Source organism: Lycorma delicatula, chromosome 1, assembly GCF_047948215.1.
Source record: "Lycorma delicatula isolate Av1 chromosome 1, ASM4794821v1, whole genome shotgun sequence".
Lineage (NCBI taxonomy): Eukaryota > Metazoa > Arthropoda > Insecta > Hemiptera > Fulgoridae > Lycorma > Lycorma delicatula.
In genome coordinates, this window is record NC_134455.1 from 340,814,141 (window position 1) to 340,833,368 (window position 19,228).

The 19,228-nt window shown below is 31.6% G+C and overlaps 1 protein-coding gene across 4 annotated transcripts in view; it reads right to left on the reverse strand.

Annotated features, from left to right (window-relative positions):
• The window catches only part of LOC142334335 (A disintegrin and metalloproteinase with thrombospondin motifs 12-like), a 134,795-nt gene that overhangs the window by 103,491 nt on the left and 12,076 nt on the right, over nucleotides 1-19,228 (reverse strand). For all 4 annotated transcript variants that reach the window (XM_075382301.1, XM_075382300.1, XM_075382299.1 and 1 more), the window contains exon 2: nucleotides 7,358-7,738. Coding sequence is in view for 3 of the 4 variants with exons in the window: in XM_075382300.1 (XP_075238415.1) it covers nucleotides 7,358-7,466 (109 nt within the window). In the remaining variant the exon portion in view is untranslated. The remainder of the gene's footprint in view (nucleotides 1-7,357; nucleotides 7,739-19,228) is intronic.

The window sequence follows — 19,228 nt, forward strand, 5'->3', positions numbered from 1 at the left end:
CCCTCTTTTACAACCAGCCATGTCGCCGGATGCGTATCGGAAGAAGAGATTTGAATCAAGAAGAATTCGTAGTGATTTGAAGAGTCTACAGAGAACTGCTATCAGAAGCTGTTCACCCAGACCTAAATGCCTGGTTATTACAAAGGATGATGCAAATTTCACGAGGGTAAGTATTTTTATTATCGCTCCTGAAATAACTAATTGGAAGCCCAGTAAAGGAAATAAGAAAAATTTCCAACGGTCTTTACGCCGACACGACCAACTACATCCAGTTGCAGAACAAATACCCTTGAGCTCCAATTGTATATGTCTGCAAGGAAAACATCTATGTCGAGATGAAAACTTAAAAAAGTATAATATTTATCAGCGAAATCAACCGCTAAATACATGAGTTAGAGGTGGAAGAGTCATATTGGCGTCGAGTAGAGTTACTACCGAAGCGATTGAAATAAACACAAATCTGCGAGCGGTCGCAATCAAAATGAAGCGTCCACTGCAAATTACTATCGGGAAAATATACTTGCCGAATGTTGATTGGTAGGAGTATGACGTAATACGATTAATTGCTCAGCTTCCCCCACCCATACTACTAATGCATGATTTCAATTCACACAGCCCTGTTTAGGGGTCGGACAGAATAGATCTCTGAGGAAGAGAACTGGAAAAGTTCTGATACGACAGTAAAATAAATCCCAGCTGCAAAAGATGGTTGTTTGATAAGGCAGATTGGACGAGTTTCAATGCTAATACGATGCTCTTCCACGTGCTGTATACACTTCCGTAGGAGTCTCTTCCTAGAGAAGTGTACACAACACGTATCATATAACAGTGAACCTCGTCCAATCTGCCTTATCAAATCAACTCCTCATCATAGTCCTGTTTTGACCATCGATGACCATTCAATTCAATACAAAGATAATGTACAGTTTTTAGGGTTATTATTTGATAAATCCCTTATTTGGGGACTACATATGCAGAATTTTAGTGTAAGATATAAGAAAGCCCTAAAACTTATTATATGTTAATGAAAAATTAATTGGGGCTCAGAAAAAAAGAGATATTGAAGACACCTATATAAAGACACCTTTATATATAGCACTGGTTCAATCAAAACCAGATTACGGGAATGTTGTATATTCATCGGCTTGAATGTCGCATCTATGAAAGTTAGATGTAATATACAGCAATGGAATCAGTTATACTACAGGCGTTTTCCTTACAAGCCCGGTGATTAGTTTAATGTCTGAAACCGGCATCATGCCATTGCATTACAGAAGAAACTCTGACTATTAAAACCTATCCAAGTACTAACCGCGCCAGACGTTGCTTAACTTCGGCGATCAGATGAAAACCGATGCATTCAACGTGATATGGCCGTTCGCTCTTACTTTTAAGATATGCAGCAAATATATGGGCTGTCCTATCCATATAATTCATAAAACCTTTAATAACAATCCTTTGGCTGCATTATATGAACGTCGAGCTAACTATTCCAGACCAGACTGAGTAAGATATCGTGAAGTAACATGGAAACTGCTTTACAACAAGAATTTCCTTTACCGAATACATTAACAATTTCATCCACGCCTTTCACCAACTGTAAGCACAAGATTGGATCTCTCTTACGAAAAAATAAAAGAGAAACCAGCGGGGATCATCCAACAGGAATTTTCGTAAAATATTAATAAGTATGAAGGATATATAAAATTATACTGATGGTTCTACAACTGAATATGGTCTTGGATGCTTTACATACATAACGCGGAAGCCCATTCGTGGAAACTACCAAAGATAGCACGACAGAGCTCATTGCTATACAGCAAGCTCTTCGCTAAACAGAACATTTCTGCGAAAGGAGAGTGCATATCTGTTCCGACTCGTTAAGCTTACTAACTGCAATTCCGAACATGAACATTAAGGATGTCCTTAGTGCAAACATCCTGTTTATCTCTATGTATTAAATCGACAGGGACAATAATGTGTATCTGTATGGACTTCAGGGTATCCTGGTATCTCAAGAAATGAAAGCGCAGACGAAGCTACCAGAATGGCAACAATAATGGCGTTGCCATTATTATTTGTGAAATATACACAAATCTGTAAGCGGTTACACAAATCTGTAAAGCGCTCTTGGCATGTTACTATCTGGAACATACACTTGTCAAATTTTGATTGAAAGGAGGATGACATAATGTGACATAAGCACGAGGAGTAATGAATGGAGAGACTAGATACGAAATTAAACCCACCGGGTTGGTCTAGTGGTGAACGCGTCTTCCCAAATCAGCTGATTTGGAAGTCGAGAGTTCCAGCGTTCAAGTCCTAGTAAAGCCAGCTATTTTTACACGGACTTGAATACTAGATCGTGGATACCGGTGTTCTTTGGTGGTTGGGTTTCAATTAACCACACATCTCAGGTATGGTCGAACTGAGAATGTACAAGACTACACTTCATTCACACTCATACATATCATCCTCTGAAGTATTATCTAAACGGTAGTTACCGGAGGCTAAACAGGAAAAAGAAAAGATACGAAATTAAATGCGATTAAGACAATGGTCTGCGATTAAGATAAATGGAAGAACGACGCGAAACTGAATAACCGAGAACAAGTGGGGTTGTTCAGACTTAGATTCCGTCACACACGAATAAAGAATTCATATGTATTAACCAGAGAAGAGAGAACATTGGGTAGTGAATGTGACAAACTATTTACTGTTAGCATCTTCTCGAAGAGTGTACAGTATATGAGGACCTCAGAAAGATGTACGAATTAAGAAATAATATGCTGCTGATTTAGAAAATGGCAAAGAAGTAAAAATAGTTGCTTACCTATATACCAGCGAACTACTAACGAGTTTATAAAGTCAGTGTAAGTTATATTTGATTGAGAATCCTCTATGTGAAGGGGGAAGTCACTTTTAGCCGAACGTAGAATTCACATTTTACATGGTAATGTCAATACGTTTTGTGTATTCTATTCTATTGGGTGTTTAATGTTTTGGTTAATTTTTTTTGGTGTTTCTATGTACATGTCAGGGCCCTTTTACATCCTGTACTTTTATATGTGTGCGTTTGATTTAAATGGTCCATGTTACGTTTATTTTTTGTGTTTTAATTAAAATGTAAGGGTACAGGGTATGTACACCCTTTCATCTTAAGATTCTGCTGGTGATTTAATTATTTTTTAAACAATGTGACCTTAGAAGTCGATCCACATATAACGCACAAAAAAATGATAATGTTTATTTCCAAGTTAAATTTCAGCACCATGTGAAAAGACCAAATAAAACACTCATTACTAGGAAAGTCACTCCGTCAGCAGGAGTGTAGCTAACATAACTTACGTAAATGCATAACATAAAAGAGAATTATTTTAAAAGAAAATAAGTAACACATTAAAAAATAAAAAAAATAAATATCCTCACATATTTATTTAAATGTTGGATACAATATTTCAATTCCAAAAATTATTTAGGTCTTATTTACGAGGTCATGTTTTAACGATTAAGATATTCACCCGATGAAATATTTAATTAGCATAATGAAATAAAAATAAATAATAAAGAGAAACATCTTGAAAAGAAATCCAATGATAATATCTTTGCACTTTGTACGAGCTTCACAAAGTAGACTAGTAACATATAAAACTGATATTAATTAGAACAAACGAAATTTCCTGACCGGTTTATTTTTATAGGATAGCATCCAAAATATTTTAATATTTACCATTTAAATTTCTGAAAACTTGTTCCGTAAGACCCCTTTTCTTAAAAAGTTGGACTCGGTAAAAACTTGACAATTTACCGTAAAATGACCCTTTTTTCTTTCGTCACCTTTTTTTTAAATTACACATCAAACACAAGTGAGAAAATTCAGATTTTTAAGGTTTATAATTTAAATTCAAAGCTTCACAACTTGCTTTCGAAGTTAAGTTGGTTTTCCCTAATGAATTATTACTAAAAAAAGAAAAAATTATCTATAATTAATATACTGGTGTTATTCTACATTATTATTTTTTAATTTACTTATATTTTAGTCAGTAATGAATTAAAGCTGACTTCCAAAACTCTAGAAATTCCTCTTTAAATTCACCTATAGATGTTGGAAACATATCTTTCTACGAGAAGTATTAATTTTTGTGCGTAATATACTTAAGCCTTAGAAGGCGTTGCTTAATGCATTCTACGAATAAAGATTAATTTAAAATACGCTGACCGACAGTTAATAATTATCTTCCTTAATTTCTGATTAATATTCTTTGTTGTGGAAAGAAATTCTGAGATAAACACTGAACTATTACGAAACAAATTAATTTAAGCCTACGTATGGTTTTTATTTATATGAAAAACAGACCGGTTTTTTCATGGGTTGTAAAACGATTATATTTTCAAGGACGTCAACATTAAGATACATTATGAAATCAAAATAATAAATTTGGCAAATTCTGAAAACAGATAAATGATCAGGAAAGATAAAAATTGTGAGGGAAGCCTTCGGATATTGAAAATAAAATTCGGTAATTTTTTAATCGTTCAATCGATAAATATTCTATCTTTTTATAAAATATCAAAGGTAACATTAGTTTACCGAATAAAAATCTTGTGCTATGTTGCAGATTCAAAATGAAAATTTTTATTATACTGGAGATTCTAATTTCATAATATATTTCCTAAGTTTTTCGTAAGGGTTATGTAAAAGGCGAATTTAATTTCCGATCGACTGCAAAAAAAAAACAACATATTTTTAAAAATAAAGGTAGAATCGGAATCAGTAAACTACGAGTAATTAAGAACAATGTAAGTTTCCCTCGATTTTTAGTTTTTATACTTTTGGAGTTGCTATAAAAAGTATCTGTTTTGTTTTAGTCATAAAAAACTCTTCGACGTGAATTTTTTGTCTGTTTTAGATAAGAGGGGAATTTTTATTTTAATTTTGTTATTTGAAGGCAGTTGTTTTTGTTAAAAAATAAATATTTCCTTTTAATGATAAAATCTAAATCGCTAAAATGGATTTTTGTAAAAATATTTTCCATTTTTAATGGAACGGAACTTGCAAACACAAGTTTAAATTTAATATCAATATTAAATATGATCGTATTACATTTACATTTGAAAAAAACTTATAATTATACATATTCGTAGAATTATCACTATTAAATGATTTTATTTATAAAATTATCAATTAATTATTTTATTTAAATTAGTCCTTTGTATTTTTTATTATTGTTTGAAACCTTCTTATTTTAATATAAAATATAATAGGACTTTAAAATTTTTTAAAATGAATAAATCTGTTTCCAAATGACTGTTTTCATGAAAACTAGTTCAGCAATTTTTTAAGCGCGATTATAAACTTAAATGTCTAACACTGAAAAATATGACTAAAAAGGATCTATATTGAAAATACATTGAAATAAACAGCTAAAAACTAGCTCTTAGCTGCTGAACTATCCGAACTTTGCATAAAGCATAAAACTTAATCCTGCTAGTGAAAAATCTGACAATTATTAAATTAATTTTTAGACTTTGCTTAAATCTTGTTTATTTATTAATTTCCTAACCTATTAAAAAAAAAAATAATAATAAAAAAACAATATACTAGAATGATTTGTTAAACAAGTAAATAACTTTCAACACAGTTATAAAACTCCAGGGTCTTCAAACATAGAGAGATTAAAAAAAAAAAAACAAATTTTGACCGTTAAAATACTTTCCCTTATTATATTATTACTGCACTTCCCAGATTACGGGTAAAAAAATGGTGGATCTAAAAATTTGTACATATTTTATTTTTTTCCTTGATGAATTAATTTACCAAAGAAGTTTACAGAGAAGCTTGTAAATGGCAATATGAAAATGAGATTTTTGTAGGGTATGAAAAATTTCGTCGCTGACCGAAGGATTAGAACCCGGGATTCCTGGATGAAAGGGATAAATGGAATAAATTGATAAAAAAATGTAATTCAAAAAAAAAAAAAGAAGTAGTTCTAAGAAAATGAAAAACTATATAATTTAACTGAGGATTATTTAATTACGTTTTTCACGACTTAATGGTGTGAGCGACTATTTTTTGAATTAGCGCTTTTGAAAAATAAAATATAGAACTGGTTTTGTTTACACATTTCAAACATAGCAATATTAGCAGAATATTAAAATCATACATAATGTAAACCTACTCAGTGAACTTGTTAGTTATGAGATCTATTTGTGTTTTGTATTTTAATGTAATTTTTACTTTCCTGTCTAGCGCTACAGCAAAGTAGCTGTAGAAGGGAAAGTGTTGTAATCGGTCCAACTTGGACATACGCGGTTTTCTCCGGATCTTGACGTTCTGAGACCTAAGGAACCCAAAAAACCGGATGGAAATTTTCCAGATGTTTGTATGTACGTCTCTGTGTTCGGTGTCTCACACCTTATATCTCCTGAACCGCCGGACCGATTTTAACCAAAGTTGGTCAGATTACTACTGTGTAAGGGGCATTGACGTCGTTAAATTTTCAGCTTAAAAGGTCAAGGGGATGAGGCTATACAGCAAGGTCACCCTCAGTATCTCGAATTTTCGTCTAATTAAGGTCTTATTTTTCTTAGGCACGTTTGTTAACAATTAAAAATAATAATATTTGTCAAAACATTTCTTTCAAAATCGTACCCCCATCACAAAAAATCCTGTAAACTAGTGGATAAGAGGTATACTGCGTCAATAGTACCTTCTATCAACACAAGGAGCGCTAATGTAGCACTGACGTACGCTGTAAAAAAATATTATATTTAAATATGATTATTTTAAATTAAGTTGTGTATGTAAGCAGTGCATCAGAAAAAAACCGCTTGACGGAAAATCCTACTTTGTGTTTTCAGCTTTTTCTTACTGTCGAAATATTACAAATTTAAGCGTCTTTTATTCTGATATTAATCCTTACCTAAAGTAGAAAGGAAGCTAATGAATTAAAATTGATCACTTTTTTGTATAGAAAAATTTGAAAAGCACTTTAATAAATAAGATTATTTAGTGACGTCATAGAGAATTCCTCATACCATTGAATTTTGAAGAGATTGAATAACTACTTTCATAAAATATTTTATTAGAAAGAAAAATTTATGGAATGATAAATGTTACTACTATATTTTTAAATTTACGTATTTTTACGTAGGAGACAAATAAATATTTTATAATTAAATATTCACTTAGATACAATATTTTTATAGGCTTTTTATTCAGGAGTTAATTAGATATTTTTATTTACTCGCACACAATGTATTATATTATAAAATATGATGTATTATACATGAAAATACAGAATAATAAATTTTTACGATCTATGTATAATGAAAAAATAGTATCTTTTCTACTTACCCTTGTAACGAATGAATTCTGCAGTAATTTGTTTCATGCAAATAAAAAACATAAAACCTTTTATTAAAATATAAATGTTTTTACTTTTTACGTGAAACAAATAAGTCATGTCTGTTATTTAATTCGTAAAAACTATTAATTGAATTTATTCTCCAAACGATCGCAGCCACTGGAATCGATTCGTATGCTTTAAAGTGATTTTAATTTTTTTATCATCATTCTTCATAAGTGTCATTATTATTACTTTATTAAGTAAATAGTAACATTTAGAGGTTAGTAAACGCGTGTTACTCTTACTTATTAATCTCTTGTATTATTATGTTTGATTCACTGTATTTCCTGATCTACATCCTGATGTTTTCTTTGTTCTTCTGGTGAGGTCTAAAAATGCAAATAAAAAATAAAATTATTGTAGTTACATAAAAATATACACATATTCAAATACTCATAACTACATCTGTTTTTAAATGCATTGATATAATTCATTATTGGTAATATTTTGTCTAAAGGGTAGATACAAAGAGAGGTCAATCTCGGAGAAATCTTTAAAATAAGGTAGTGTAAATTATTTTCTCTAGGTTTACTTTGGGCTAAAATTCATGCTCTTCTTTCACGAAATTTTCGATTTAAATTATTTACTTAAAAAAAGACATATAGAATTATCTATTTTTATTTGAATAAAACGTAATTAAACGTTAAAAAATTGTTTCGGAACAAAACAATTAATTTTATGCTTTAAAATATTCTTTTAAAGGAAAAAAAATATTTGAAAGTCATATTTTAATATATTTATACCTTAAGTCATTAGTGACTTATCAGTGTAATGTAACTGTACCGGTAAATTTGTAGTATTGAACAAAATCAGGTCGACTACTCCTGAGACGTGTGGTTAATTGAAACCCAACCACCAAAGAACACCTGTGTCCACGATTTAATATTCATTAAAATATTTTATTTTTATAATTTTAAGAGGAAGTTTTTATTGTTATTTTTAAATGGGTCATCTTGGTTAATAAAGATGACCTCAAGGTGGTCAGGCATTACTTAGGTTTTCCTAAAATTTTGTTACGGCATTTTCTAGAAGTTTGACTACATTCCTCCTGTTAGTTAACAGTAAACCGCTGGTATAATGGTTTCACTATATACGGGTACATATTTGTATAAATACAGCGTTGAATTTGTTACCGTTTATTCTAGTTAAAATAGTTTTTAATATGTTATCTGCTTAGAGAATAATTTATATTTGCCACTGGATTAGATTTTACTGCAGGTAATAAAAACTGAGAGTAAGAATTATGTGCTCGCTATAGTTCTTAGAATCCTATAAAAAAAATTTAAATCTCAGAAAATATTCTTAATAGCTTGGAAATAATATTATTCATTAATAAAATTAACTTTTATTTTCATTTATACAGTTTAGTGAATAGACTTTCCTGTATTTGTCGAGGAAAAAAATAAAAAAAATATAAGAGGTAAAAAAGTAAGAATAGTAGCTTGTTGGGGGTAAATGCCTTACCGTAAAGTAATTCTAATTTTTGGCGGAAATATTAATAAAAATCCAATGAATGAATTTAATAAAAACCTGAAACATTTTCATTGATGACTGAAAGATAGCTGGAGAAAATTCTGGTCAAAGGAAAAATAACGTTTTTATCTATGTTGCTCAGATACCACTTCTTTTTAAGTATAATACTTGGGTTCAAGCGTAAGAATGGATAGTTACGGTTTTGATTCAAAATATCACTGAAACACTATTTAATTACTTTTTCAGGAAGGTAAACTTATTGTGGCATACGCTCATAACACGCTTTCGTTCCTGAGGATTTATGAGTTTCTTTTTACATGAGCAACGGTTTATCATAAAATGATTTAATAGAATGTGGAAGTTTGGGGGTTGATTCTATTAGATTTTCAAAGTGTAACCGTTAAGGAATGGAGAAGTACTGACGAGAATTATATCACAAAGGAATTTGGAAACTTTTATTGAAATTATGCTATCATTTTACCTAAAAAAAAACAAAAAAAAAAACAATAGCAAAATATCAATGAAATATTTTTGGAAAAAAGTAGTAAAATTTTTATCTAAACCTAGGTTTTTATAACATTTTATAACTTTCTACTGACGATTTTCTACTTACGATTTATGCGATTGAAAATTTTATTGTCCTTTTAAATGAGGTATAAATAGGATAGAATCTGTTTTAAACCGTTATTATAGAACTAGAGGGTACGTTAGTTAAAAAATAAATAAGTCGGAACTGATGCACTCGTAAAAATAGGAAATAACAGTTAGTAGGAAACTTTTATCTCAGTAGTAGTATGTAAATATATATATTTTTTTATAATTGTTTGTTCACATTGTTAAAAAAAAATTGTCAAAATGTAATTACATTTTATGACATCAGTTTAAACATTTTTTCATTTTTCTTTTTGATAAGAGAGAGGTAAACAGTGAGAGAATAATTAAGACATAAGGATAATGAAGCGGTTATAATAAATTTCAACTTTATCACTGGAGAAAGGGCTATATTTAAGGTGTTTGGAATCAGCCGGAAAATTTAATGGCATAAATTATAATATAAATTTCTGTATAAGACACAAATTTCCTCAAATAACCGGTTTTTGGAATTTTCAGGAAAGAATTTATGAAATATTTTCAGCCAGTACAATATTATAATAAAAAAATAAACAATATTTCATCGAAAAATTCTTATCGGACAGCATGAAAAACATAAAGAATATCTTGTCCCTTCATTGCTATAGCTGTTATGCATAAACATATACGAAAACAGTTGATAAAATGTCCAATTAAATAAATTAGATCGGCTACATTAGTCGATCGGTGTTGATTTCTCAATAAGAAGTTAACGGATGAGAATACAAAGCATTTCTGTAGATGCGTGTTGTCGTCCACAAACCACTCGATCAGTTTTTTATCACTTTTATAATCCTTCCTTAAAATAAATAGACTTGATGATTTTGTCACTTTCCCTTTGTTATGGCTGAATAACGAAATTCTTACTACTCTTTTTCATTTCTTAGATAATCGATGCGATTACAATTTATTTAAAGTAGATTTAATAAAAAACTATTATATAACGACAGCTGGAAGTTTTAGTCAATAACTAAGGTAAAATAAAATGAAAATAACTATTTTTAAATGTCAGAAATGTTAAATGTACTAATGATCCACCTATACGCAGTAAGTATACTTTTTTTTTTTCTTTACTCCTCTAGGTCGCTCCGGACTGATAGGTATAACTCCACCCAGAGGAGTGTCTGGTTACTCTAACGAGCCTTCCACCAACCGGCTGTATATCCAGCACGGTAGGTTGGCTTGCCGGTCAGCTCTTTTGAGGAGTCTTTATTGTGCCCTTTCTTGACGCCATGTCCGGACATATCTGCCCAAAACACAGCGCCGTGTCTTTTCTCTTTTACTGTGCCTATCATCCCCTGGAGTCTCCAGAGGATCATAGGCACTGGCACACCTGGGCATGCCAGCCCTCACCTCTGAGGCTGTCCTCCCGTTCCTATACTAACAGCTCCTCTTGATTTTTACTCCTGATTACCTCCGTGGCGTATGTGTTGACTCTCCTCCAATGTTCCTCGCTCTGTAACATGTAGTTCACAAGGGTATCTGGTGTGGCCTGTGCGATACCCGACCTATTCCGTTGTATGTCCCAGAATTTGAAGACTGTATGTTCAACAGAGTCCTTGTCTTCGCAAAACATACATGTCGGTGACGCACGTCTGCCTATTTTATGCAAGTAATCTTGAAAATTCCCATGCCCCGTTAATATCTGCACTATGTAGAAGTCTACTTCACCAAATTTTCTGCCGTTCCACGCGTCTAGATCATGTATATTTCGCTTGGTCCATTGTGCCACCCCTCTTGCACGCCACCTGTTCTTAGTATTCCTTCTTTTTCCTGTTTAGCCTCCGGTAACTACCGTTTAGATAATTCTTCAGAGGATGAATAAGGATGATATGTATGAGTGTGAATGAAGTGTAGTCTTGTACATTCTCAGTTCGACCATTCCTGAGATGTGTGGTTAATTGAAACTCAATCACCAAAGAACACCGGTATCCACGATCTAGTATTCAAATCCGTGTAAAAATAACTGTCTTTACTAGGACTTGAACGCTGTAACTCTCGACTTCCAAATAAGCTGATTTGGGAAGACACGTTAACCACTAGACCAACCTGGTGGGTTGTTCTTAGTATTCTGAAGGACATCAATGTCACGGTGACGCTACATCATCCGATTTCAGTGGTTTTCTTCTAACTACTTTTTTTAAATCAATCCTTGTATTATGTGAACGATATGAACCTTTCTATGATGTTTAAATATCATGATAACAATAATAATTAAATATCATAATAATTAATTATTATTACTAAAGGTGATATTTTTCTATACATTGTTTAAATTATAGAAAAAGGTCATCTTTAGTAATATATTTTTGTTCTGAAGTGACGCACACAGATTTAAGGGTAATAAAATATTGATTTCGATACTGTTTTTTAAATTTAACGTAAGTGGAAATTTTATTTAGTATATTGTATGTTTTTTTGTTTTGAGCGATTCAGATCAGAATTATTGACAAAATATTAATTTTGACATTACTACAGCAAGCAAAAAAATTAATTTATCTTAAAAAAAAAAACCTAAGTAGATTGTTGTAAGGGGATTGCAATAAAATTGTTGTGGGTACAGCGAAAATTTCTGTTTTTCTTTATATCCTAAAAGCCAAAGTTTTACTGCTCGCATATTTCAAGAGCGTCTAAATATGAGTGAAGTGTGATATAGAGTGATAGATTTTCATTCAACGTTTACTCATACTCTTAATTAGGTCACTCGTAGCTGTCTGAAACTTTTCTGGCGTTACTATCGAGATAACTCAAGTTACGTAACAGTTTTACCGGTTATTTAATTTTATGTTTTACGCAATTTTATTTACTCTAGCGATTTAGAATAATTGTAATAACACCTACTGATTATATACAATAGATATCATTCATGATAATAGTACGTAATTTTAGAGGCTTGTAAAATAAAAAGCTTTCGTATATAAGTAGAGTTTTTCTCTTACTGAAAAGAAAATTAGAACTGAGAATGTAACCGAGTGGTAACACCGTAGTTGTAGACAAGGTTAGACTGTTCTTGGAATTCAGTTAAAGGCCGTTTCTGATCTGACCAGTTGAGAGTTGCAAATGGATATAATGGACGAGAACGAGTTCCTATTAAATTGAATTACTGTAATTAGTTTGACAAACAATCCATCAAATGATTCAAGTCTTAAAAAAAAAAATGGAGGCGTGGTTGTTCAGATATTTATTTAACAACATCTTTGCAAGTTATTTTGCAATCAGAACAATTAATTAAGTGATTCACTCACGGAAAGAGAATCAACAAAAAATATTTAATCGTTTTTAAATGACTTCTCGTTCACCTACATCATTACTCTTCTAGTGTTATGGAAGATTCTCTCTCTTCACTAAACTATCAGAAATGTTTTTAACAGTGTTGCTTATGCAAGTATAGATTTAAAAAGAAAATTATAATTTAAGAAAATTAAATTATAAATAATTTTTTAAAAGTTAATTATAATTTAAGAAAAAGCAGCAAATCACTATCTATTAACTTCTATTTAAACACATTTTTTTTTATTTCTTAATTAATTAAAATCAATTTTGCAATTTATTTTACAAGGTAAAACATCATCATATGGCCTCTGCAAACAACTTCCAACAACTTCTTTATGTCGATGCCTAGCTGAAAAATGCTCGTATATTTCTGTATCTAAATATTTATACTAAACTCTAATAAATATATTTGGAAAAATTACTATTTTTTTGATAATTTAACTATACGCTTCCCTAAGGAGCTAATGAACCCTAAAAATAAATAAATCTTTTATTCTGGTCAGTACATTGTAGTATGCTAAGAGATCACTTGAGGAATTGGTAGATATGCTATTCTACGTATAAAAAAGGGACCTGTCCCAGCATTTGACTGGATGGATCAAGGGAAACTGTGGTAAAACCTTAATAAGAGCAGCATCAAAAAACACAGTTAATTGTAAAATAGAAATGTGATAAAAATCCATATAATTATTTAATATATAAACACGTGAAATGATTTTAAGGTAAATACACAGTGATATTAAATATAAAAACTCTTGCGCAGTTCTACTCAAGAAGATCTATTCTTCATTTCCGTTGCCCTTACTATTTCGCAGTCAAAAAGGGCACTGATTTTCAGAGTACAAGGCACTACATACTTTCGATTTACAAGTAGACCGTTACACACAAGCATCAAGTTTCAACTCGCTTACCACTGTGACTAACTGCACATACAAGTATGGAAAATCCATCACTCTACAGTCAACATAAATTCAAATTGTGGTAGTGTTGTCTGTTGTAGATCTTAATTGAGCCTAACTGAAGAACGACTCAACCAATCTTCATCAAATTTTTACAGCTGCATTCAGATACACTGCTTCAGCATATCTAAATTTCAATGTAATTGATCTAGTAGTTTTGGAGATTTTCGAGCCACAAATTTTATATATATATACGAGGTGCGACAATAAAGTAATGAGACTGATTTGAAAAAAAATGTTGCTTACCGTTTTAGTCATATTTAGTGTTGTCTCCTTCAAAGTAGTTCCCCTCTGATTGTACACATTTATTCCAGCGCTTCTGCCATTGATGGTAACATTTCTGGAACTCATCTTCTGTAATATCCTCCAAGACTCTCGCCACAGCTTTTTGGACATCTTGTGTTGTTTGAAAATGGTGTCCCTTGACCGCCATTTTGACTCTTGGAAATAGAAAAAAGTCGCACGGAGCGATATCTGATGAATAAGGTGGCTGTGGTAGTAATGAAATTTCTTTTGAGGTTAAAAATTGCTGTACTGACAAAGCAGGATGGGATGGCGCATTATCGTGATGCAGAATCCAATTATCAGCAATGTTGGCACGGACACGAAGAACTCGTTTACGAAGTCTTTCTAAAATTTCTTTGTAGAAATATTGATTGGTTAACTGTTTGTCCAGGAGGCACCCACTCTTTATGAACAATTCCCTTGGAATCGAAGAAGCACACAAGCATGCATTTCACTTTTGACTTTGACATGCGAGCTTTTTTTGGTCTGGGTGATCTGAGCACAATTGCGAACTTTGGCGTTTTGTCTCTGGATCGTATTGAAAAAACCAAACTTCATCACCAGTGATAACACGGCTCAACAAATCTGGATTGATTTCCGTTTGCTCTAACAGATCGGCTGCCACATTTTTCCGTGTTTCTCGCTGTTGTTGTGTGAGATTTTTGGGGACCATTTTTGCACACTTATTTCTCATACCAAGATCTTCAGTTAATATTAGACGAACCGTTTCTCGATTGATGTTGAGTTCTTCTGCAATCATTTTCACGGATAACCTTCGATCAGATCGTACGATTTCACGCAACCAGGTCAAGTTGACAACTGTCCGTGAGGTTGATGGTCGTCCACTGCGGTCTTCATCTTCAACATTCGTTCTGCCTTCACTAAAAATTTTATGCCACCGAAAAACTTGAGCTCTTGACATAACCTCCTCTCCAAAAGCCTTCTGAAGCTTACCATAAGTTGTCGTCGCGTTTTCACCCGATTTAACGCAAAAAGAAATGGCATACCGTTGCGCAATATTTTGCGGTTTCATTTCTGTGACGAGAGACACAAACACCTGTTCACTTATTACAGCACAACTCACGACTGAGCAGTTGCATCAATGTGCCGCTTGGACTAGAAGTAGCTTATAGACCAAGGTCAAAGATGGTGTGCCTACGCAAGCTGCAGGGTTGCCACATCTTGCAAAGAAAAATCAGTCTCATTACTTTATTGTCGAACCTCGTATATATATATATAAAATTAGATTTTAAGTGAATGATACTTTCATAATCTCATACCTCAAAACGTAATGAAAATTCAATTTTCACCTCTAATCTCACCGTGCGACCGAAAGTAATACCACAATTTTTTTCAAAAAGTCGGTAAAAGTAAGTAAAAAATTATTTACACTTCAAAATACGTTAATGAAAATTATTTAACCGCATATTTTCGTTAAGCTATATACAGAAAATTCGCGGTTTTTGCGAATAATATTTCTTTAAATAATATTATTTAAAAATTCATGAACATATTAATGCTGTTTATGTAAAAGAAAATATTTAAATTATATTTTAAATAATTCTTTGGGAAGATTTTTAACATTTTTCAGTAATTTAATTGAAATGGTAACAGAAGCTTAAAATCATCCTTTCTTGTAGCCGAAGCATTGTGTTGAGTTATACGAAACAGTTCTATTGCTTGTTTGGTAGAGGTGTGTATAGGTTATTTTTTAAAGAATAAGAGACCCTTTTTCTTTGATAAAGATTACACATTAAAAATAACAAAATCAAGGATCACTTAACGTTTTTAATTTTTAATTAATACTCACTAGGGATATTAGTTTAGTTGCAAACTATTTAACAACTTCAATTTACTTGTAAATTTTTTTTCCAATGTTATCCAAATTTAAAATAATAGTATATACTAAACATAAAAGATAATGCCAATTTTTTGACTCTCTGATATAAAAGGAATAGAAGAACTAAAACAAAAGCCAAAATTTATTGTTTTAAAATAAAAATTCAACATCATCCATTCGACATCAAAACAGGACTGAGACAAGGAGATGGACTGTCACCGCTTTTATTCAACTGTGCCCTTGAATTTATAATACGGGATTGGAAAAAATTAAATAAAGACAACGTTAAAATAGGAAAAGGTATCTCAGTAAATTCCCTAGACTTTGCGGACGATTTAGTCCTACTATCCCAAAATGTAGAAGAGACCAGATACCAACTTTCAACACTGGAAGAGATTGCAGGAAAAATTGGTCTAAAGATTTCATACGAAAAAACCAAAATTATGGTGAGAGATCCACTATGCATAAGCAAAGTAAAAGTAAGCAATAATGACATAGAATTAGTAGAAAATTGTAAATATATTGGGGGAAAACATCACACACAACCTCCAAGAAAATCCAAACTGGAATGAAAGAATAAATAAACTCATCAAAGCCACAATAAAAACACAAAACATCTATAACAAAAAATGCATGTCCATAAACACAAAAATAAGACATTATAACTCAGTTATCCAACCAGAAATACTTTACGGATGCGAAACCATATTTGGACCGTACTAGACAAGGTTTACCGACAAACTGGAAAAGATTGAAAGACAGATTCTACGACGACGCATCGGGAAAAACATTAAAAAAGACGGGATTTGGAGAATTATTCCAAACATAGAAATTTACAAAACGATTATCCCGATAACTAATAAATTTAGAAAGAAGAGAATTTCCTTTCTAGGACATATTTTCAGAATGGAAGAGACCAGACTTATCAGACGGATAATCGAACTTTTCTGGAACAAGAAAAGCAGACCGAACTGGTTATACGAAGCACAGAAATACTTAAATAAAATACTTAATAAATATATCAATTAAATTAATATCTTCTTTTTTTTCATGTTATAGATGAGTCTGAGAAATGCCTTTTACGCAACCCCCCCCCCCCCATAAATGGGAGAGTATCGGACTCGCACTGGTTCGGCTAGATGTTATTAAGAGCCTATGTGTACCCGCACCCTACCGACTAAAACTCCTATCTCACCGTTTCTCCTCCTATCGGGGTCGGTCCTGCGGTTTAAGCTTTGACTGGGCCCAGGAGGTGCCTTTAGGGTCCAGGGGTCCAGAGTCCCCGTGCTTCATCACCGTCGCCCATCCGCACAAGTGCAGACGCACGACGGCTCCACAGGGGGCAGTCCTTCGCCCCTTCACCTTCAAGTCACTTTCTTCGCCTGTGTTATATTAAATTAATATCTTAACTATGTGTTATCTTATCTGCGTAGCTATTTAGAAGATTTTTACGATAATCACTTTCAAAATGGAGGCCATTTAAAAAAAATTATATTTGGGTTCTCAATAAAGACTAGATTTTATCTGCATTTATATATTTTAACCAGATTGCTGCTTTAAGCGTAATTTCAGTTAATAACGGGATGGAACAAAAGTTGTGAAGTAAAGATCATTCGATCTGATTGGATCTCGACTTTCAGAATAAAATCACTTTTAAAGCAATTTTACAATCAAACATTGTAAACTGATTTGAAATACTGTATATGTATCAAGAAGAGTTGAACTGGCTGTAGTTTTTACCGCTTACGATGATTTTTTTCTCTCTAGACAAGTAAAATTTCTAATGATTACATTATAACACGATATTTTGAAGTCAAATGTGAATTTTTTGTACAATTTTTACAGAATAAATATCTATTGCTTACTGCAATAAATGTAAATTTTAATTAAATTTAAACCAATAATTTCTAATATGTTAGAAAATATCACAAATAAATATCCTGTCAAAATGAATTCAGTTAATTTACATTGTCTAATAACAGGTCTTAAATTTCTTCAGGTAATCCTCTCAGTTAATAACCGGTATTATTGATAGTTTTACGGATGTAATATGCTAATTTTGTTATAGAGGCTGTTTGTTATCCGGTTATTACATCGATCATCAATAGGCAATGTTTGCTTTTGAGATAGAAAGTAACTGATTTTCAGTTCACGAAGTTTTGCAGCTTCACTGTTCTGCTAAACTTCATTAATGGTGTTCGAAATTTTCATAAAAGATAGAATAGCATCGGTGGGATTAAAAAAAAATTCTATTTGTGGTTGTAATGTTTTTATTCAAGTTTACTTAAAAGTAATTAATTTGAACTTATACCGATCAACACGAGGTAATAATTCGGGATTGATCTTTCTGTGCAACATTATTTATCCTTTTCATTAGGATTAAAAACGTTTACTCTGATAATTCTTAAATTTTTTATCTTGTACAGTGATTTTTTCAGAAAAAAGTTGTGTTCTTCAAAATATGTTTTTCCTTGAAATTGTATGTCGTATATTTGAATCATTCCAATATTCGCCGAAATTTGGCTCAAAAACTAAAGCAAAACCACCCATGACTAAAAGAGATTGAATTAATTGGACACATAATGATTATATTATATTTTAGATTAGTTTGAATCAATATAAAATGTAAAAAAAACCGATACGATTGCACTTTACGGATGATAAATGGTCCAATACGGTTCACTGTTTTTTTGTTTTTTAGGGGGTTCTAAGAAACTAAGATAAACCGTTTTGTGTAATTTTTGTAACTTTTAGTGATCATTAGCATATAAAAAATATGTTTCTTGGAAAGTAAAATACTTTCTTTTTTTGGAAACTAAACATTATACGGAAACTTTTTGAAAGGGTGCATATCTCTTCTTCTTATCTGGGATAAAAACTACACTTTAAAAAAAGTATATTTTATTACTCAAAAACAGATATTTTAACATAATTATATATTTTATTTCTTATATTTTTTTCCACCGACTATTTATTACAATTTCATGGTCATTTAATAACACCAAACTTTATCGACTCCGTTTGGGCGTTGATGATAAAATAGTTTAAAAAATTAATCAAATCAATAAATAATATTATTTTTGACAATTTGTAACAATTTCTTTTTTAAATTTAGTACATTTTATACTATAACAATGATCTCTGTTTTTACTGTTCTTTAAATGAAATGTTGGGGCGTTGCGATAGGCTACCGGCACTACAAACAAATCAACTAGTTGTGTTATTTGACTACAAGATGAATTATATTACGTTAATTTTTGTTTTCAGATTGGAATGTATGCAGCGGTCTGCATTAAAACTAAAGTAGATAAATCATAGACTGACTAATAAAGAATTAATATTGAATTACAAGTAATATT